At 40.7% G+C, this 21,694-nt stretch overlaps 1 protein-coding gene across 8 annotated transcripts; it reads left to right on the top strand.

Moving 5' to 3' along the window:
- The first annotated feature begins 8 nt into the window (after nucleotides 1–8).
- CEP20 (centrosomal protein 20) lies at nucleotides 9–14,918 on the top strand. 8 transcript variants are annotated; one of them, XR_014255295.1, is made up of 7 exons: nucleotides 9–121; nucleotides 3,323–3,520; nucleotides 5,832–5,916; nucleotides 9,015–9,110; nucleotides 9,489–9,625; nucleotides 12,146–12,366; nucleotides 14,656–14,918. XR_014255295.1 is itself a non-coding variant. In XM_082432561.1 (6 exons), the coding sequence occupies exons 1-6, from the start codon at nucleotides 94–96 to the stop codon at nucleotides 14,730–14,732; spliced, it is 621 nt and encodes a 206-aa protein (XP_082288687.1). In that variant the 5' UTR covers nucleotides 9–93; the 3' UTR covers nucleotides 14,733–14,918. The 8 variants fall into 8 exon arrangements, 6 of the variants coding, with proteins under 6 accessions (XP_082288687.1, XP_082288688.1, XP_082288689.1 ...); XR_014255296.1 differs by lacking the exon at nucleotides 12,146–12,366 and adding an exon at nucleotides 11,094–11,243; XM_082432561.1 differs by lacking the exon at nucleotides 12,146–12,366.
- Nucleotides 14,919–21,694: the final 6,776 nt, after the last annotated feature.

Genomic DNA, 21,694 nt, shown 5'->3' with positions numbered 1-21,694 from the left:
AGCGGCGAGCCTATTGGCTACAGGCCACGCCGCGGAGCGGGGCGGAGCTGCGCGTGCGCGCAGCCTAGGCGCGCCCCTGGGGGCCGTTGAAAAATGGCGACTGTTGCCGAGCTGAAGGCGGGTGAGTACGAATGGGAAGCTGAGCTATATCGGCCTTCAGCCTGTGAAAAGGATGGGACGAAAGGAGGGTGCGCGGAACACTAGTCAGCCTTTTCGGGGGTCGTTCTGTGACTTCAGGGCCTGCGGAGCATCCAGAGGGTGTGGCGGCCGCCGCGCGGGGGCCCTGGGGGGGATGTAGTTGCATAGGGGCAATGTTTAAACCGGCTTTGAGCTGGAGGAGGAGTCCCAGGATCCCCAGGTACCTGAGAGGTCTATAGTTCTGCACCTTGGGGCTCTGGCGCATCTTTCTGGACCTCGACGGGGGCGAGGCCGTGGGCCGGGCCTTTCCCTCCGGGCTGATGATTACAATATCTAAACCACCATTGTTGGTGTTCAGCACAATCCTAAACCATTTGCTTTGCTTATGTCATTGCACCCTTACAACCACCTGCGAGGTGGGTCGCGATTTTCCATTGGGAAAAAGTGGAGGTAGAAAGGTGTCTGGCCTGGCCATTCTTCTGTGTTTCTAGGAAAAGTTCCACAAAGGTTCGAGTCCTTAAGCTGAGGACATTTGTACACCGTTAGTTTTGACGCAGATGTCCAAACAAGTAATAGTAATTATAGTTATTAGTCATCGAGCCTTATGTGTCAGGCACAGCCCAGCCCCTGTGTTATCTAACTGATTCTGTGTATCAACCTTATGCCCATTTCGTACATTAGGAAATTGAGGCGCTGAGAGGTGAAACAGATCGACCAAAGTAATTTACCTAGAAGGAGGCAGAGTGAGAACCTAGAGATGCTGCACCAGGCCTGCAGGTCTTAGTTACTGAGTGATACTGCTGCCCGGCTAGTAAAACCAGTTCCATTTTTCAGGGAATTTAGGCTCTAAATCAGTGATTCTTAGAGATTTGGTGGGGAGAGTATGATTTGAGAATATGATTCAGGAATTATTGATTTAAATGTATATTTGCGGCCCAGGACTGGTGAACAATCATTAAAAAGGCATACCTCTATCCACAAGGACAGACTTGACATGAATTGGTGAACTCTCTCCCCAGGAAACACATATCACCTGTAATATTGCATGCAACTTCTGAGGATTTAAAGATACTTTGGAATATAAACCAGGTTAAGAAGCTCTTTCCAAAGAAATTGTCATGGTACAGTGTTTTAATAAACATGATAATAGAGGGCAGATCAGGATGATGGAACCCTAGAACTCTCTAGACAAGCAATGTCCTACACAGATGTAGGGAGCCCTTTATGCTTTTCCTGCATTCCTCAGCTCTGAATGTGCTTAGTGTTCAAGAGAAACCCATTGAAAATGCTTGCCAATCAATTATCTTATATGGGCTTTCACCTTTTTAAAGCACTTTCACCTCACATTTTTCCACCTTACTTGGTTCTACCTCTGAGACATAGAACTCATGTTGACGAAAACAAGTGAGGCAGGAGTTAGTGATCTGCCGCTGAGGTAGTGATGAGACATGCTGGGTTTCCTAACTCCAGCTTCATTAATTCTCATTTCTTTGCTGAGTTCGAGGCTGTGCTGTGTGCAAATACAGAGTAATTGGGGGGAAAAAATCTCTCCGTCTAATTTCTAAAGATGGAATTGGAGAACAAGGGTTCGGTTATGATCCCAACATAACAAAGCTGTACCTTCCTTTTATGGACCTGTTACACAGTCTGACTGGGTGAGAACTACTCTTAACACACCTGCAAAAAAGGCTGAGGGGATGAATCTATATATAAGGGCCAAGAAAGGTTAAAGTCTAGTTTGGATTGTATCTCTTTAATCGACAAAAACCTGACTCAGGTTTTTGTTGTTTATCAAAGCTTTAAAAAATTTCATCTCCATGCCTACTTGGATACACTCCCTGGGCTCCCTTTATTTTATTTTATTTTTGGCTGCGTTGGGTCTTCGTTGCTGTGCGCGGGCTTTCTCTAGTTGCGGTCAGCGGGGGCTACTCTTCGTTGCGGTGCGCGGACTTCTCATTGCGATGGCTTCTCTTGTTGCGGAGCACGGGCTCTAGGCGCGTGGGCTTCAGTACTTGTGGCTCGCGGGCTCTAGATTGCAGGCTCAGTAGTTGTGGCGCACGGGCTTAGTTGCTCCGCGGCATGTGGGATCTTCCCAGACCAGGACTCGAACCCGTGTCCCGTGTGTTGGCAGGCGTATTCTTAACCACTGCACCACCAGGGAAGTCCCTGGGCTCCCTTTCTGAATTGTCATTATTGTGGTGTACTTATTTATAGCATAATACAGTATTAAACTATATTTATTACACCAGTAGTATACAGCACAGTATTATAATGCCTCTAGGCAGCTCTCTGTTCTAGGCACTATGGGTGAAATGTGTTAATTCTCTGGAGTTGTTATTTAGCTATTAAGGACAACGTGAGGAAAAAAAGGTTCCAGACCACTGCAAGGGATGATGCCAATTCAGCCCTATCCATATTAGTATTTATAGCTAAATCTCATTATCATAACTATTGATATTTGTAATAATGACCCTTGCTTATCAAGAAGTTAGATTACATTCAGCATATACATCCCTGATTCCTTGAGATGGCATTGATAAAGTTACATGTTAGATTTCTAAGTAGGCTTACAATTTCAAAATCTTACTGTTTTAAGGAATTAACTCATAATTGTCTTTAACAAACAAACAAACCCCCTGAACAAAAGCCCACCTTTTTGTTCAGAATGGGCCATTTCCCAAGGGTTCTGGGTATCAGTTTTTATACAAAGGACATGACATAGTCCTTCCTTTTTGGAGTGTACTTGTTATCTTAATCATCTGCTTTCTGGACCAGAGGGTTTTAGTGACATACAGAACCTGTCTGCAGTGACAACCATTCTTGAAAAGATATGAGACACTGGGAGATAAGTTCAGGTCCCAGTAAGCTAAGTATATTTCTCTCCCCATTTTCTTCTTCACTAAAGAATGTGTATCAGGCTGTAACCTCTGACAGTGACGATGTTGGAAGGATAAACTTGCATTTGCTTAAATATATTAAAATAAATCATCGCAACTTAGGAACTTTATTTTTTATTGCAAATGTGGCTTGTGGTAGGTAATGTGATGACTGTTCAGTTTGTCATAGAGTATAGGTTGAAAGTGCGTGTTATGCCATTTACCTTTTAAGCATTTTTCTTCAAAGTTTAGCTAAGAACGACAAAATTTCTTCTGTAACTGAAGCATTAATATTTTATATTTAACAGTTTTAAAGGACACCTTGGAAAAAAGAGGAGTATTAGGGCACTTAAAAGCAAGGATTCGAGCTGAAGTTTTCAATGCTCTTGATGATGAAAGTGAACCTCGACCATCATTGTCTCATGAAAACCTTCTAATTAATGAATTAATTCGGGAGTATTTGGAATTCAACAAATATAAGTATACAGCATCTGTCCTCATAGCAGGTAAGAGGTTATTTATTGTTAGTTACCTGATATGAAATCTGCCTCTTCCCTTCTCCCAATTCTCAGAAAGTGTTTAGCCTAGAAATCTAATTCCATTACCAAACAGTATCATCTGGGACATGACTGGGACATAAAACTCCCACGGGCTCTTTCCATAGCTTGAACAAGTTCTTGTGAGGTTTATTGTATTGTAGGGGAAAATAACTCAATAAACACTTAAACTAGGTGCATACTTTGAAAAATCATAATTCCTGGCACTGACAATAAATACTTGTTTACTGGTATTGAGAGTAAACAGTTCTTTACATTTTACCCTATGTGCTGTCAGTCTTTTTTCTATGTATATGCTTTAAAAATACACACACACACACACACACACACACACACAAATACACACACACAGATTTTATATATATTCTTTATTAAAAAATATAAAACATTGGAGATAAAGCCTCAAAATATTGCTACCATGTATTGATCAGGCACTGTATACAAATGTATGTGAAAGCATGATATCTAAAAAGGATTAGATAATCTCTTAGAAATTTCAAATCACTGTGTTGTACACCTGAAACTAATATAATATAATATTGTGAACCAACTATACTTAAATAAAAAAAGAAAGAAGAGATCAACTATACTTCAATAAAAAAAAAGAAAAGGATTAGGAAGGTAAACTCCAAACTCATTCTAGTGATGGGAGGGAGAGAAATAGTATTGGGGGGAGGGAGTCAACAGTTAAAAAGAAATTTACTTTATCTGTTAAATTTTATTTCTTAAGAAAGAAAGCAAAAGAACTGGAAGAATATGCACAGTAGTCAGGATCAGCATTGCCTCTGGGCTGGGGGAGATGAGGTTGGGAGATGATCAAAACACCTTGCACGTACATAACTTGATTCCCTTGTTCAGGGTGTAATCTGTGCTTTAAGACTGTTTGGTGCCTTGGAGATATGCCTCATCAAAGAAAAGAGATCATGAAGCGGATTTTGGAAGAGAGAATGGATTCCTTATTTGTGGTGCTGGAACTTTCCATTCGATAGATCTTTTGTTAATATTCTAGATCTTTTATTTAATGTTAACTGAATGTTAATACCTTAACTGAATAAAGACTTATGATTTTTATTGGTTTAAGGATCTTCAGTATCAGTATCTTCACTTTCTTCAGTTTGTTATAGATGGCTATATAATACATTAATAATCAGAAAAGAAGAATATGAAAATATCACCAATTAGATGTCTTGGACTTGTGCTTACCTAGAATGGAATATAATGACAATAGTCAAGTTTCTACAGTGTCTTGGCTTTTTTAAAAAAAAATGAGGTAAAATTAACATATAAGATTCTTTACCATTTTTAGTATATAGTTCTATGGATTTTACCAAATTCATACAGTTGTGTAACTACCACCACAATCACAATCACGATATAGAACGTTTCCATCACCTCAAAAAATTCCCTGTGTCCCTTTGTAGACAACCTCTTCTCCTACCCTCAAACCCCTAGCAACCTCTGATCTGTTGTTTTCTGTACCTATCATTTGCCTTTTCTAGAACGTCATATAAGTGAAACCATGCAGGATGTAGCATTTTGAATCTGCTTCCTTTCACTCAGCATAACACATTTGAGACCATGCTGTTGTTTTTCCCCTCCGAATAGCATTCCATTGTATGGTTGTGTTGATTTATCTATTATCAGTTGATAGACATTGGGGTTGTTTCTAGTTTTTGGCAGTTATGAGTCAAGCTGCTATAAACATTCATTTACAAGGTTTGGCCGAACATTGTTTTCATGTCTTGGGTAAAGAGCTAAGAGTGGTATTGCTGGGTTGTGTGTGGTAAGTGTATGCTTACCTTTATAAGTGGATGCAACATTTTGTTCTCCTACCAGCAGAGTATGAGGGTTCCAGTTGCCCTGTATCCTTGCCAGCACTTCATATTAGTGTTCATTGTACTTTTAGATTTATTGCCGCCAAACGGATATCAGCGCTGTCATGTGTTTAATTTACAGGCTTCTTAGAAAATAGGACTTCTGAAGTCTAGTATATAGAAACAATATTTTCCCAACTCAAAATTGGGAGATTTAAAAAATAAGTTTATGTTAAACTGTATTAAAATATGCATTTAACAAAGTAGCTATTCTGAAAGTCATAAAATCACATAGAGTTGCATGTGATCATGCAACTCTTGGCGTGTGCCATCATCATTCTTCTAAAATCTGAAAAATGTGTATACCTCATAAGTGTGGTTTTTATCAAAATCCTATTTACTTTTTACATTAATAAAGATCAGTGTTTTATGATTTTCCCCCCCAGAATCTGGTCAACCCATAGTTCCATTGGACAGACAGTTTCTCATCCGTGAACTAAATGCATTTGAAGAATCAAAGGATAATACAATGTAAGAAGTTTTTTAAAAAATAAGTTTTCAGATATTGTTGTATTAGAGTCATAATTGCATAGCAGTGGTTTTATTTCATTTTAATTCAGTAGGTATTTATTTGGGCCCAGTGTGTGTCTAGCACACGTACACGGTGTGCAGCTGTGAGTAGGTGCTAAATGCATGTGGTTTCAGAGGACTGAGCGCCCCTGCTTCATCCTAAGGGTCATGTCTCTTGGCTTCTTGATCCATCCTTTTGTTTTTTACCTGAGGCTTTGCTCTATCAATTGTTTTCTTCCTCACATTTAACTCTTCCTCCTCACTGCTTCCTTCACTTCAACTTGGGAATGTACTCAAATCTCCCCTCTCCAAAAAAACCTCTTAACTCCTTTTATCACTGAACTTAGTGAAGATCAACCCTCTGCTTTCATTTTGTTATTACCCCCTCTTTTGCCTTCTCTGCATTTAAAATTCTCCCCTCACCGTTTATACTGAAACTATGCTCTTGAAAAAGAGTGACCACTTTCTAGTAGTTTCTTAGTTTTTTTCCTACTTTAGTGTTTCTTAAACTTTTTCTAGAGGATCCCTGAATGGCAGAAAAAATTGTACCTCGGAGGCTTGGGAACATAGATCAAAGCAACTTTCTCCTAGTAAGAAATTTCTTTGAAGTCTTATGTTTTCTCTTTCTAAAAGTTTATTGAAGTTTTTCATTCTACTTCATGATATAATTTTTTTACCATTAAAATGTTTTAAATGACATGCCAATTAAATTGAACTCTCCCTCAAACCTTTGTGTAAAATTAGTGTTCTGGGATCATATGCCACCTGTACTTCGTACCAGGCCCCTAGCACTAAGAGTGGGTATACATCTATTTCCAATTTGAGAAGCTCAGCTTTACTTGAGTTTCTGCAGTGTCTTGTAATATTGACAACTCTTCCTTAAAACACTTCTTCTTGTCATTTGTCTTTTATGACCCTTTACTGTCTTGGTTTTTCTGTCTCCCTAATGGTCATCACAGTTTCTTCATTGGCTCCTTTAGGGTTCCTTTAAATTTTGGGCACTCTCCCCCAAGTCTTGTCCTTAACTTTCTTTTCCTCTTGTCCCCCTGCCCACTTTTCTATGTAGTCTTGAGTCTTTAATGATGTCTCCACGCTGGTGACTCTGCTTTAAATCTTACAGAGCTCGTCAATTATGGACCTACATTTCTGCTGGCATCTCAAACTCCGTGTGTCCAAATATCAAGTCCATTATTTTCATCTCTTCAAGCCCCCCTCGTAGCTTCCTCATACAGCCATTCAGGTCTTCACCTGAGAGCTCACTTGCACTTCTGGCTCCTTCTCACTTCTCCACAAGTCATTTTGCGAGTCTTATCAATTTGGCCTGTGCAGTAGCGCCTGTCTGTCCTCACGCCCTGCGCTGTGCAGTTCAGGAGGCGTCTGTCCCGTTTCTCTGCAGTCACTTTCTTTTCTAACTCGTGTCACGCTGCCAGTAGTTTGCTTTCTGAAAGACACTTATTGCTTTAAAACATTTCCATTGAAAAGTTTTCAGATTTTAAAAAGTAATGTGGTCCATATATGGTGTAGGGTCCAGTGGAAGTCTGAAGTAGCACTAATAGTCACATTAATATTTTTCAGTGAAACTTAAGAATTTTCCCAAAAAGTAGGATAAAGTGTATAATAACCTTGTGTTAGGTCAAGCCATGCCACCAAATGAGTTTGTGCCAAATTTATGAAGAAAATTAGTTTTCAGAGTGTTTGCTTTTCAAAATTGCAAATAAGGCATTGTGAAGCTGTACTTTAAAAACAATTATCTCTTTTTTAAGTAGGATTTTTGAAAAAAGAAACCTTAATATTCATGAAGCTGCAGGTTAAATGTGGTAGTTTTATATTTTCTAATATGTCTTAAAAATTTTAAATCTTAGGTAAATTTTATTGTAAATTTGGAAAACAGAATTTTTTTAATTTAAAAATCTTCTTTGACCAGTTAACACTTTGCGAAACAATGGTTTAAAGTAGACAAAGAGACCTATTTTATATTCCTGTATGAAGCTTTTATAAGAGCTGAGGCATCTTATTAAATAGAGAAACTCACTCTCTTGGTTTCTTTGTGGTATGGAAAAATTGCTTTTGTGTGTAGTTGGTTATTTATTGCTGTATAACAGATTACCCCAGAAGCTGGTGGTTTAAAACAACAGACATTTATTATCAGTGGAGAGGAATCTGGGCGTGGCTTCCGTGGCTAGTCTCACTCATGAGATTGCAGTTAAGATGTTGGCCGGGGATGCAGTCATCTGAAGGCTTGGCTGGAGCTGGGGGATCCGTTTCCATGTGACACATTCACATGGCTGCCTGTCGGAGGCCTCAGTTCTTCACTACATGTACCTTTCCATGGGACAGCTTGAGTGTCCTCGTGACATGGCAACTGACTTACCCCGGAGAGAGTGACCAAGAGAGAAGGCAAGGAGGAGGCCACAATGCCGTTTATGACCTAGACTCTGAAGTTGCAAGTGCTGTCACTTAGTGCCTTACTCAGTTCCTGAGAAGTGAGTTCAGCTCACACTCAAGAGGAGAGCAGTTAGACTCCACCTTTTGAAGGGAAAGGATGTCATACTTTGAACCATCACACCTGCTAATAAGTAGATAGATTATCTCAAAAAGACAATCCATTAAATTGATATTTTCAACTGTGATATTGGAAACAAGGGAAAACCACTCTTTATTGTCATCAGAGCAGCCTCCATTGGTGCAAGGGCACTAATGTAAATCTCCAGGCAGCATGCTGTAAGGAAAAGAATATGGGACTTGGGGTTCAAGTGTAAAGTTTGTTGACTATCTAAGCAATCTCTAGCAAATCCTCAGTGAGCTGTGGTTTTCTCATTTCTAAATTGGAGGTGATGATTATGACATCACAAGGTGGGGATACAATGAAGGGAGAGAAGAGTGTTTTGTAAACTGTAAAGTAGCTTTTAAAATATTAGTTCTTACCCAACTCCTGTATAGCTTGCATTTATATACCATTTAATATGTGCCAGGCATGGTTCTAAGCACTTGACATTTATTAACTCATTTCGTCCATAACTGCCCTATGAGGTAGAGACTATGCTTATCCTCATTTATAGAGGAAGAAACATTTATGAGGCTGGGGACGTTAAGAATCTTGCTGAGGTCAAGTGGCAGGACCAGGATTTGAACCCAGGCAAGGATTTATTAATCCAGTAAGTATATATTGAATAGTTGTTTTGTATCAGACCATGTTAGGTAGTGGGAAATCTTATACTGGACTTCGGAGTTTAAAAAAAAAAAAGCTGATTCCTGTGCATTGATTGAAATTGTATTTCAGCTTAGGTGAGGTTTAACTTGTTAACGTGTTTTCTCTGGATTTTAAAATTGTCTTTAGAGTTAAATGGTACACTTAAATTTGAAAAAGCATAAACAGTTTGCAATTTGGATGATAACCATGCATCTTTTTTCTTTTAAGTCTGGTGAATTACTTGGCTGTTTTCGTGTCAGAGGCTACCTTTTAAAGAGTAGATATTTTTAAGCTTTTCCTATTTATTCAAATTGAATTGATTTTGATTTTCTTCCTGCTATAGACCTCTTTTGTATGGAATTTTAGCTCATTTCTTGCATGGAACTAAGGATGACATCCAAAATACATTTCTGAAAGGGTCTTCACTTCAGCCTCCAAGCCCAAATCTTGGCAGACAACCTAATGGAAGAAAGCAAATGGGTATGAGTTTTCTGAGACTTATCATTTAGCTATCAGCAAGTATATTTTCTTCCTATCTGTTTTTATCTTTGGAACAGTTTTTCCTAAGATTTTGAGTCAAAGTTTAATTCCATTTATATCCAGTATAGTTAGCCTGTGTTATTTATACTCAGAAAAACAATGCTTTTCAGAAGGAGAATCTTGCGAGGGGTGGGGAGATGACTAGACAAAATTCTTAGATATAATTTCTATAAAGAAGTGTTGAAAAACTTGATTTTTACATAGATTTGTACTCTTTGGAGTAGCTTAGATCCTTAGCATACTGAAGAAAGAGCTTTTTATCACATTATCAATTTTTTTCCCTCTAAGACTGAAAAAAGGCAAGATTGCTGAATATAGATAGAGCAGTCAGAGGTTTATGTGTTGTCCTTTGCATTTTCAGGATTTTTTTTGAGGGGGTGGGGGGAATACTCTTTGTGGTAGCGTTGTAGTTATCTATAAATAAATTCTTAGGAGAATAGCTCATATTTCTTTTAAGAATGCTTACTCTTCCAATGAGGTTTCAGTTGTTTTGATTATATCAGCAATAGGACCTCAATTTGATAATCTAAGTTGAATGGTTTATAGCTCAGTGTTTCCAACTATGGTTGAGAGTTGATCTCTCTTTTTAAGGATAGTCATAGGTGGGGCTCAGGCAGCTGATTATCAGAACAAATATAAATCTTTTTTCTTGAACCTGCACCCTTGGCAGTGAAAGCATGGAGTCCTAACCACTGGACTGCCAGGGAATTCCCAGAACAAATATAAATCTTGACTGTTGAAATAAACTTTTAAGAAACATCTAAGTGCAAATTGTCTTTTGCAGTTTTCCTGAACTGCCATGAGCAATATTGATCATGTTGGGCTTCCCTGGTGGCACAGTGGTTAAGAATCCACCTGCCAGTGCAGGGAACACAAGTTCGAGCCCTGGTCCGGGAAGATCCCACATGGCGCAGAGCAACTAAGCCCGTGCACCACAACTACTGAGCCTGCACTCTAGAGCTCGCGAGCCACAAATACTGAGCCCACGTGTCACAACTACTGAAGCCTGCGTGCCTAGAGCCCATGCTCTGCAACGAGAGAAGCCACCACATGAGAAGCCTGTGCACCTCAATGAAGAGTAGCCCCCACTCGCCGCAACTAGAGAAAGCCCACGAACAGCAATGAGGACCCAACACAGCCAAAAATAAATAAATAAAAAATAAATAAATTTTTTGAAAAGAAAGTATTTAATGGCCTTTTGAGATAATTGTGAATATTTAAAAAAATACATTGATCATATTAAATACTTACTCTGTCTCTTAAGATCTGAAAGCAAAATATTTGTGCATCAGGGTGATCTCTTGGAGGTTAGTTCTGACTTTACTAGGAGTTATCCTTCTATATATCTTAGAATTCTAAGTCCATGGAACATTGGAAAAGAAATCATTCCCATCTACTTATTTTACAGTTGAGAAAACCAAGACTAAGAGGTTCATTGACTCATGTAAAGCCTGTAGCTGATCATTTTTAGCAGAGTCAGCACCCTTGATTGCCATTCCTGTACACTTTCCAGTTAAAGAATATGGAGAAGTTTTCTTAGTTCCTTTTTCAAGTATTGGTAAGGAACTGTCATTATTGCCTACTATTTGGCAAGAACTTAAAAAACAAAACAAAACACACGGTACAAGAGTAGATCTCTAAACAGCAGTAGTATAATGTGAAATTCCCTCTAACCTCCTCCCTCCTTGCCTCTCCCTAATGCCTTGATTTCCCTCCCCTCCACAGAAGGTAGTGCTGTTAGCAGCTTGGTGGGTGTCCTTCAGGAGTCATTTCTACGTATTTAAATTTATATACACTGTTCCTGTACGTATTATCCTACAGTTTGCTTTTTTCACTTGTTTTATCAATTTATGTAGATCTGCTTCTACTACCTTTCTGTAGTATTCCATAGTACTATTGCTAATCAATAGTACTATTTACTGATCTACTTTTGTTTTTGTTTGTTTTTTGTTTTTGGCTGCGTTGGGTCTTCGTTGATGCTCGTGGGCTTTCTCTAGTTGTGGTGAGCGGGGGCTACTCTTAGTTGCGGTGTGTGGACCTCTCACTGTGGTGTTTTCTCTTGTTGTAGAGCACGGGCTGTAGGCGTGTGGGCTTCAGTAGTTGCAGCACGCGGGCCCTAGAGCGCTCGGGCTTCAGTGGTTGTGGCTCACAGGCTGTAGAGCGCAGGCTCAGTAGTTATGGCGCACAGGCTTAGTTGCTCCACGGCATGTGGGATCTTCCCGGACCAGGGATTGAACCCGTGTCCCTTGCGTTGGCAGGTGGATTGTTAACCACAGCACCACCAGGGAAGTCCTACTTTTGTATGTTTTAAATTTTTTGCTTTTACAGTATTGCAGGGTAGCATTAGTATTTTTCTTATGTGGATGTCTAGAAGTAGAATTGCTGGTTCAAAACATGCATATTAAAAAATGTAGGGCTTCCCTGGTGGCGCACTGGTTGAGAATCTGCCTGCCAATGCAGGGGACGTGGGTTCGAGCCCTGGTCTGGGAAGCTCCCACATGCCACGGAGCAACTAGGCCAGTGAGCCACAACTACTGAGCCTGCGCGTCTGGAGCCTGTGCTCCGCAACGAGAGGCCGTGACGGTGAGAGGCCCGCGCACCGCGATGAAGAGTGGCCCCCGCTCGCCGCAACTAGAGAAAGCCCTGGCACAGAAACGAAGACCCAGCACAGCCAAAAATAAGTAAATAAATAAATAAATAAATAAAAAGGAAAAAAAAAGCATTAGATGGAAATCTATAAAAAATAAAATAAAAAATGTAGTAGATATTGTTTAATTCCCCTCCAAAAAGGCTTTACCACTTTACATACTTGCCAAGAATATATGATAATGCCAGTTTCTCTTTAATTGTCACCAGTGGATATTGTACACATTAACACGTGTTAACACAGCAAACCCATGACATTGGTATTTTTAGTTCCAGTTGGGTGGGTGGGGGCAGGGTGTGCTAGAGAGGATGCAAGAGTCCTTGGATTACCTTGGCTCCTGTCTGTATAAAGTGCCAGAGACATCAAAGATTCGAGTTCAGGTCAACAAAGCTTTGGGTACCTATTCTGTGGAAGACTCAGAAAGGAGAATGAGTGCACTAATAGCAGAACAGTGATATTGCAAATTATTTTTCTTGATCATCAAAAATGTTACTGGCACAACAGGGACCTCGTTGTGCAATGAATTGTGAAGAATTGTTAGCCCCAAATTGCATTATGTTTCAGTAATACATTTAGGCATTCCATTTACTTTCTCAACTCCAGCTTATTGTGTGAAAGATACATAAGTTTTATTTGACAACATTGAGAAATTATAAAGGTATTAAAATAATTATTCTTCAGATTATATACCTTCTATCTACACAAAGTCATCCAGCTGAAATATAAAACACTAGAATTAAATTCTCTTTTATTTGAAGATAAGTCCAAAGCCTGCCATCATGAAAGCACTTCCTTTATTAAAGCTTTCAAAGTACAAAAAAAAATAAAGAGGGTTTATATAACAGGCACACTCACCTTTGAAATGGTAGCCAGTTCATTAATGCTGCTGATGTTAGTGCTTGTAATATTGAAAGCAAGGTAGCTTTTGCTATAAATAAAAGCCCAGATATTTTATAATAGAGAAAATCATAATCAGCTCAAAATTATTGCACATCTATGAAGTACATGAGTGACATACTTCACTCTTTTATAACACTTTTCTAGAAAACCTAAAATGGTTTTGCCCTAAGGATGTTGTTGATCTTGTTCTTCCAGCAAAGTTGCCTAACACTGAGGGGGATGAATTTTCCAGACCTGTGGTAGTGTTAGCGCTCTGCACTGCCTCTGAGGATGAGGACTGCTCTGGACTAGCAAGACTGTGTGTACATCACCTTGTCCTCAGAATTAGCAAATCTAGTGTGCATTTTTGGTGCTACAATTGCATATTTCTAACAACTTGTCTAAATTTGTATTTTTTTGTCTCCTGTTATCAAAATGATCATTAAAAAGGTTTTGTTTTTTTACTTGTAGAGAGTGTTTGGGGAATTGGGGGTTAGGGTTGGGGGGGTTCATGTTTTCTTAGGAATTTAGTTTGTGCATCGCATTTTTTTTTTTTTGGCTGCGCTGGGTCTTCATTGTGGTGCGTGGGCTCTCTAGTTGCCCCGTGGCATGTGGGATCTTAGTTCCCTGGTTGGGATCTTAGTTCCCCGACCAGGGATCGAACCCATGTCTCCTGCATTGGAAGGTGGATTCTTAACCACTGGACCACCAGGGAAGTCCCTGTGCGTTGCATTTTTGTAGCATTTGGATGTTAAGTCTCTTTAGGTTCTTTTAATAGAGAATACTTCTGCCTGCTACCCTCTCCCCCAGGACAAAAGAAATGGATCAGACATAACTAGGGCCCTTTCTTTACTATTCTGGAGCACAGTGTGTGGTCACAGGGGCTCTGGGCTTCTCTGAACCTGCATGGAACTTTCTTGTTTTGTTTTTGGCTGAAGAACGTTTTCTACAGTTTCTCGGAGGATTTTCGGATTTTGGTAGGAAGTTGTAAACCATGCTAGTTTTCTTCTTGCCGCAAGAGGGTGCTGCTGGGAGGATTTCTATTTGAAGAAAAGTTTTTTGTTTTTGTTTTTTTTCTTTTTAGTTGAGCTTTGGCATCCCTCAAAATACTAATTGAATACACAGTCCTTTCTTGTGAATTCCATTCCTTACATACAGTGTAAGTTTGTAAGTACTTACCCATGGGTTTACTCCAGGGTGTACTCTATTCACTTAAAAAAAAAAATAGGAAACACTTGTGAATAATTAGAGTGAGTCCCTAGTACTAAACATTTCTGATTTCTTCAATAGTGTTTAAAAAAAACCTTTTTTTTAATTGTCCTAAGCCATCTAAGGAACTCACACAATATTAAATATGTAACTTCCTATAATATATGTAGATAAGTTTGCCTGCTGCCCATTTTTACTTGGGATGAGTACTGACCTTTGCTTCTGTTCATTGCAGAGGACCACCTACAGAAGGAGCAGGGGAGGCGCGCCAACACTGAAAACCTGCACGCTTCTCCCGCAATGAAGAGATGACATTTCCATTTGGAGCGTTTTTTCTAAACTTGTATGTATTAAATAACTTATTTATTCTCATATGTTACCAGAATTCATCACTAGTATTTGTACTTTGTGGAAATGTGAGTTTCTGCAAAACCTTTAGCCCCTTGTGTTTTACTGCATTTGTGAATAAAAGCTAACTCTGTCATCTAGCTTACCAGATTTGACTTGAAAGAAAATGTGTTGCTTTTAGGAAGATTTTAAAGGCCCCTAAATTTTTGAGAAATGAAAGGGTTTTTTAGTACCCTATAAATTCTTCTAAAAAAATAATCAGGTCTTTATAGCCATATGCTCTGTTCTTTTTTTGGCTGTACCACATGGCTTGCGGGATCTTAGTTCCCCAAACAGGGATTGAACCCAGGCCCCGGCAGTGAAAGCGCTGAGTCCTAACCACTGGAGTGCCAGGGAATTCCCTGCTCTGTTCTTTACCATGGCACATAAATTAAATTTCCTTCAGGCTGGAATTATGTGGATTTATAGGAAAATTCATTCATGTTTAAAAAAAAAAAATTTAAAAGAACACCAAAACCAGAAAAAACTATAATTCCTATAAAGTTTGATTGTTTTGTGGGGTGGAACTAGCTATTTTTCAGATAACCATTTATAATTAGGTTTAAATATCTGAATTACTACCTAAATTTGAACTTTAAAACTTGGTAACGACGTACTTCTTCTTTACGTAGACAGTTTGGCTTCTCCTAGAAGATTTAATTAAAAGGTGTGTGTGGGGGAATAATTCTTTCAATTCTGCTGTAAGTAAAACCAAGAGTTTATTACGTGAAGAATGTGGAATAAACATGAAGAGACAGGCTTTATGAGAAATACCAGAAAGTACCTTTTAAAAGATGGCATTGTTTAACCTCCATGTGGCCTTCAGCTGTGCAATTACAAGATGAGCTATGAAAGGGCCAACCCTTACTTGTATGGGCTCTGAATGTCTTATTAAATGGCGATTTTTATTCTTGGGGTAGAAAAATAGTAAGAGCTCTTATAATGCCATCTCTAAAATGCTACTTTGATATTTATTGACATTTTTATAATGTGGAGTCTTCAGACTGATTTCACTGAAAACAACAAACTATTATAGTAGACACCTGATTGGCACAAATCATAAGGTGTATTCAGAACAAAACTGCATGGGCGCCTGTACACTGACAACATTTAGCTTGAACATTTTCCACAGGGAAGGTGATAAGGGCTGTAGTTGACAGAATTGGCGTTCTTTTCAGGGTATAGATTCTGTGCTACTTTTGGAAATTATTGAAACTTGATTTTATTTTTGGTGCTAGTCAGGGTTCAGTCCTTACAGATTAACCAAGAATTTTTATCTAAATGCAGAAAATTATTAAAGAAATTGCCTTAAACCATACTTTACAAGTCAAAGGATTTTGAGAGGCCCTATTGGTGGGCTAAAATTACATATACAGATGTAGAAGTATTATAAGGGCTCATTTCCATTTTTTAAATGAAATCTATAGTACCTGATTACAATTATGAATTCCATCGTATTGTATGCGGAGTATAAATATCTGAATTCTTCTCAGAGGATTTAGTTTACATGCAGGGTTGTTGGTAGTGGACACTGTTTACCTCAGGAATTGCAATCATGCAGGACTAGGTTAAGAAAAAATGCTGGAGTTTGTCATTTTGGATACTGATATAAAATCATCAAAATAGAAGCTAAACAGAATTGTCACATGTAGTCTATAGCGCATTTGTATGCATTATTCTATAACTGGTTTGTACCTAGGCAACTTTTATACTTTCAGTGTATCATTTAATAAAAAAAAAAAAAATTAAGCAACTCACCTTTGTGCAAAGGGCGTTCCTCTGACTGTTCTGTCATCAAGAGATGTCCACTGGAACCAGAAGAAGGCTTGGCGATGGCTCCCTAGGCCTTCATTCGGGATCTCCAGGAACCTGGTTGTTGGAGGGAGCAGAGTAAGGTTGAGGGTACTTGGCATCAGCCATATCAGCCTGGGACGATTCTTCTTCAGAGGGTGGCAGTGGTAGGGGCTGGGGGTGGTATTCTCTGAGGGGACAGGATCGTAATCTGTGGGGCCACATACGGCTTGAAAAAGTGCATTTAGTATTATTATTATTATTTTTGGCCATGCCACGTGCCTTGTGGAATCTTAGTTCCCTGACCAGCGATTGAACCCGGGCCCTGGCAGTGAATGCTCCGAGTCCTAACCACTGGACCGCCAGGGAATTCCCATATGTTCTAGTAGTTTAAATAGGTTCCTGAGCTGAGACACTTAAATTCAAGGAAGGAAAAGACAAAAATAAACAAAGAGGACCCATCAAACTCTTCTCATGAACTCATCACCTAAATTAGTACATCACTGCTGGTGGTTTTCATGAGGTTGTTGGGAGAAGTTATCCTCCAGACACGCAGGAGAAGTTTTAGGAGAAAACTTATACAAAAATAGGATGGGAATTGGACTTGAAGAGGGATTTAGGAAAAGTAGACATTTAAAACTTTGGCAATGTAAAAACTCATAGCAAGAGCAGAGGTGGCGTTTGAAGATGATAAATTTAAGCTTAGCATACATGCTTGCTTAGAATAAACTAATAGCTTTATAATTATGTGCAAGAACACATTTATATATGACTCACATGCCTATATGATTATGTAAAATTTGATGTGTTCTTTTAACCTGAAGCCAAGTGTACATGAATGATTAACATTTGTGAAAATATGCCTTTAAAGGCATTTAGGACAATGCTTCCCAGCCACTTGGCATTTCATTTTTGTAACAACCATTCTGCAAGGATTGTGTGGTCTTCATTAATTTTTTTAAATGAAAGTGAGGTAAAATTATCTTTAAAAAAATAGACAATTTTTTAAAGCAGTTTTAGGTTCACAGCAAAATTGAGTGTGAAGTACAGAGTTCTCACACACGCTCTGTTCCCAGACACTCACAGGCTCCCCCGTTATCAACATGACCCCCGAAAGTGGTACATTTGTTACAATCAGTGAACCTACATTGACCCATCGTTATTACTCAAAGTCCATAGTTGACCTCAGGGTTCACTCTTGGTGTTGTACAGCCTATGGGTTTGAACAAATGTATAGTGACATGTATCCACCCACCATTACAGTATCAGTAATTTCACTGCCCTAAAAATTTTCTGTGCTCTATTCATCGCTCCTTTCTCTTCTAACTCCTGGCAACCACTGATCTGTTTACTGTCTCCATAGTTTTGCCTTTTCCAGAATGTCATATAGTTGGACTCATGCAGTATGTGGCCTTTTCATATTGTTTTCTTTCACTTAGTAATATGCTTTTGTTTCCTCCACGTCTGCTCATGGCTTGATAGCCCATTTCTTTTTAGTGCTGAGTAATATTCTGTCGTCTGAATGTACCACGGTTTATCCATTCACTTACTTAGAAGAACGTCTTGGTTGCTTCCAAGTCTTGGCAATTAATGAAGAAAGCTGCTCTAAATAACTGTGTACAGGTTTTAGTACAGACATAGGTTTTCAAGTCATTTGAGTAAATCCCAAGGAGTGTGACTTGCTGGGTCATATGGTAAGAATATGTTTACTTTTGTAAGAAACTATAAAACTATTTTTACTGAGAATTTTAGGACTTTCCTGATAGAGGTAGAGAATCCGGAGTTACCAAGACACCAGAGCTGGAGATTGGTGATAAAGGAAAGAGCACTGCAAGTTACTGTGTGATTCAGTCTTGAACCTTGAGAAACGTGGGGACCATGATGAGTGAAACAAAGTGCTTATGCACAGGAGAGTTGGAGCAGAACCGTGCTTGTGGTCAGGAAAGATGGCCCTTTATTCGCAAGGAGGCAGAGTCCTGTGCAGATCTTGAGCTGGATGACTCGAGTGCTGATGCACTTTTAAATAATTGTGAAGGACATGCAGGAGCCATGCTTGGACCCAGTTTTTGATGTTATTAAAAACTGGAGGGAATCACACTTTGGAAGTTTTTGAACCTAGTAGCAAAATCAAAGCTATTTGATTAAAAAAAAAAAAAAAAGACTCTGAGAGTGGAATTTCCCCACTGCTATCTTGTTCCATGAGTTCATGGAAACTCCCAGTACACAGCGCCTCACAGAAGACATGCCAGGGAAACTTACTTGACAGCCCTCAGTCAGTCACAGTAATGTTTTTTGAAGGTAACTTTTTTTCCCCCTCTATCTTTAACTGGCTTTTTGAGCCATGAGAAATAAAATGGAGGCATCCGATTTTGAAGATTCAAACATCTGAGCTTCTGCATTGGACAGATATTTATTGAATGACTATTATGTGCACACACTGTCCCTGAGTACTTCTAGAGTATACCAGAAGGGTATGAAACACTTTCCATGTTGAGGCAAAGATTCTGACCGTCTGTGCTTTGAGAAAACACAGGCTCAGAGAGGCTCACTGACAATCCTGTGGCTGCCTGGCTGGTGCTTAGCAGATGATGAGTTAAAGACGTCAGACTTCTCATCTCCTTACCCTGGACTCCGTCACACAGGCAGGGTTGGGATTCCTGCTCTACCATTAACTAGCTGTGCTAAACTGGCTGGTTATTTCACTCACCAAACCTGGTTTCTCCACAGCAAAATGGGAAAAAAAATGTTTAAGTACTTTATAGGGTTGTTATAAGGATTAGGTGAGATAATGTAGTACAATTCAGTGTCTGTTATAAAGCCTTCATTTATTGATAATTTATTATAATTATTCTCTTTTAAAAGTTACCAAATTCTTTAAAGAGTCAAATGCACCCCTTTGGAATATCAGTGTTAATGCCTCCAGAAAAGTGCCCGTTTTTACTCTGAGGCCAGCAAGTTAGACTCTGACGGCCTGCTCTGGATTATCTTTCCAGGATGGGAAGGGGATGATCAACTTCAGTTTTTCCCCCTTCCTGTTCTCTGCTCCACATCAGCTCTGTACTAACGCAGAGACAATTTCCACTCCTTTTACAGTGCAGACATTAAAAGACACGTGGGGAAGCAGCGCATTCATCACTTTCTGAAGAACTTTACCCCTAACGTCCCAGCCAACTGAATGCTGGCTGTTTTTGACTCTCTGACTTAGGCCCATTGTCCGGTAGAGAGCTGGGCCTGCGTGTTTTCAGGGGTGAAAAGCAGGCAAGATGTTGGAGGGATGAAGGGACCGAGAGGGTCTGAGATGCAGAACTTTACAGAGGAGACTGGTAGCCTGCAGGAAACAGTGGGCAGGACAGGCTGTCACCATTATGACGTCCCCCAGGCCTGGTGCAACCCTGCTTGGTTTCATGTTTGTTTTGAATAATAGCAGCTAACATGAAGCAGTGTACTATCTCCATTTTACATGGATCGTCTCAAGGACTGTTTACAAACAGCTGGGAAGTGAAGAAGTGACTGATGTTCCTCCCATTTTACAGGTAGGGAAACTGAGGCACAGGGCCAAATAGCTAGAAAATGGCACTGGCAGATTCAAACTTAGTTATCTAACCTCAGAGAGGAGTCTTTAGCCTCAAGGCTAATTGTCCTGGGCATTTCCCCTTAAAGTCTCTCTTGGAAGTGAATCATGGCAACAGTGGGCTCCAGACCCAGTGAGGGCTCAGGCAAATCCCTTCACTCTTCCAGGGCCTCAGTTTTCTCACCTGCAAAATGGGGGTATTAATAAAGGCCCCACCATCACCCGACCTCGTGGTTGGGGGGAGGGTTTGTTGGATAAGACTGGGGCGAGTGCCAAGCACAGAGCCTGGTAAGGGTCTTCCAACATCTTTAACCCTGTCTGTAAACCCTCTGGCTGGAAGCAGCTGGGACCCACGGGGGACTGGGGGCTGCCCCCTTCTGGCTCTGCCGGGAGCAGAAGGGTCCCCTTCCCACCCCGCTGGCCTCGGATGCCACCCCCTCAACCTCCGCGGGGCGCCGGGAGGCCGCTTGGCACCATATTTAGTCAGGGGGAGCGGCAGCCCCGGGCTGGTATGCGGCGCTGGGAATTCCTGCAGGAAGGAGCCTGCGCTTGCCCTTTTTGGGTTGTCTCCCGCCCGCCCGGGTAGGGAGGACCGGCCGGGAACCTCGGAGCCGGGCCAGGCGGGGAGCGGGGCGCCCGGCTGCCCGCAGGTCCCCGGCCTGGCGCGGGGCCAGCCCACCGCCGCGGCTTCCTTTTATGGCCTGTGTGCGTGCATGTGACAGAGTGGAGAGAGATGGAGAGAGCGAGAGAGGGAGGGAGATCTGGAGCCAGAGACACAGAGACCAGAGACAGAGTGAGACAGAGGGACAGAAAGAGACAGCGATGGGCAGAGTGACGGAGACATAGAGAAAAAAGGCAGAACAAGATAGAAACGGTGATGGAGAGACACGGTGTCAGACACACAGGAGGGGGTGGGGCGGACACGGGGTAAGGGAGTGGTACTAAGAGGGAGGGAGAGGAAACTTTCAGGCAGCTTCATTTGCAAGAATTTCTTGGGGCGGGGAGGAGCAGGTGAAGAGAACTTTCAGGAGCGCCGTGGCACCCACATTCTGTTTGGATCCTGACATGCGCCTTGCAAATTACGTAATTATACACACACACACATCCACCCCCCCCACACACACGCACATACTTTTCAGCTTCGGACACTGAGGCTCAGAGAAGGCAAATGACTTGCCTGAGGTCACACAGCCAGTGAATGGCACACCCAGGGCCTGAAGTCACAACAATTGGGCCTTTTTTTTTTTTTTTTCTTTTGCTTGTGGGTAGAGGTGGGGATGCCAAGTTGGGAAAAGTAAAAACTTCCCCTTTCTGCACAATTCCCAGCAGAGTTGGGGAGTCTTGCCTTGTACTTTGCAAAGTTCAAAAAATCCCCTTTCCCTACCCTTCACGCAGCACGGCCGGGCCCTTTCCAGGTAGTGGGGGGCGAAGAAAAATGGGGAGCGGGGAGAGGAGATGTCAACTCGGCCCCCCCCCCCCACAGTTCCTCCCACGCGGAGGAAGCGGTTAAAGCCCGTGCGGCTGG

Source organism: Balaenoptera physalus, assembly GCF_965194825.1.
Source record: "Balaenoptera physalus genome assembly, chromosome: 16".
NCBI classification, from domain to species: Eukaryota; Metazoa; Chordata; class Mammalia; order Artiodactyla; family Balaenopteridae; genus Balaenoptera; species Balaenoptera physalus.
This window is presented reverse-complemented; position numbering and strand designations above follow the sequence as displayed.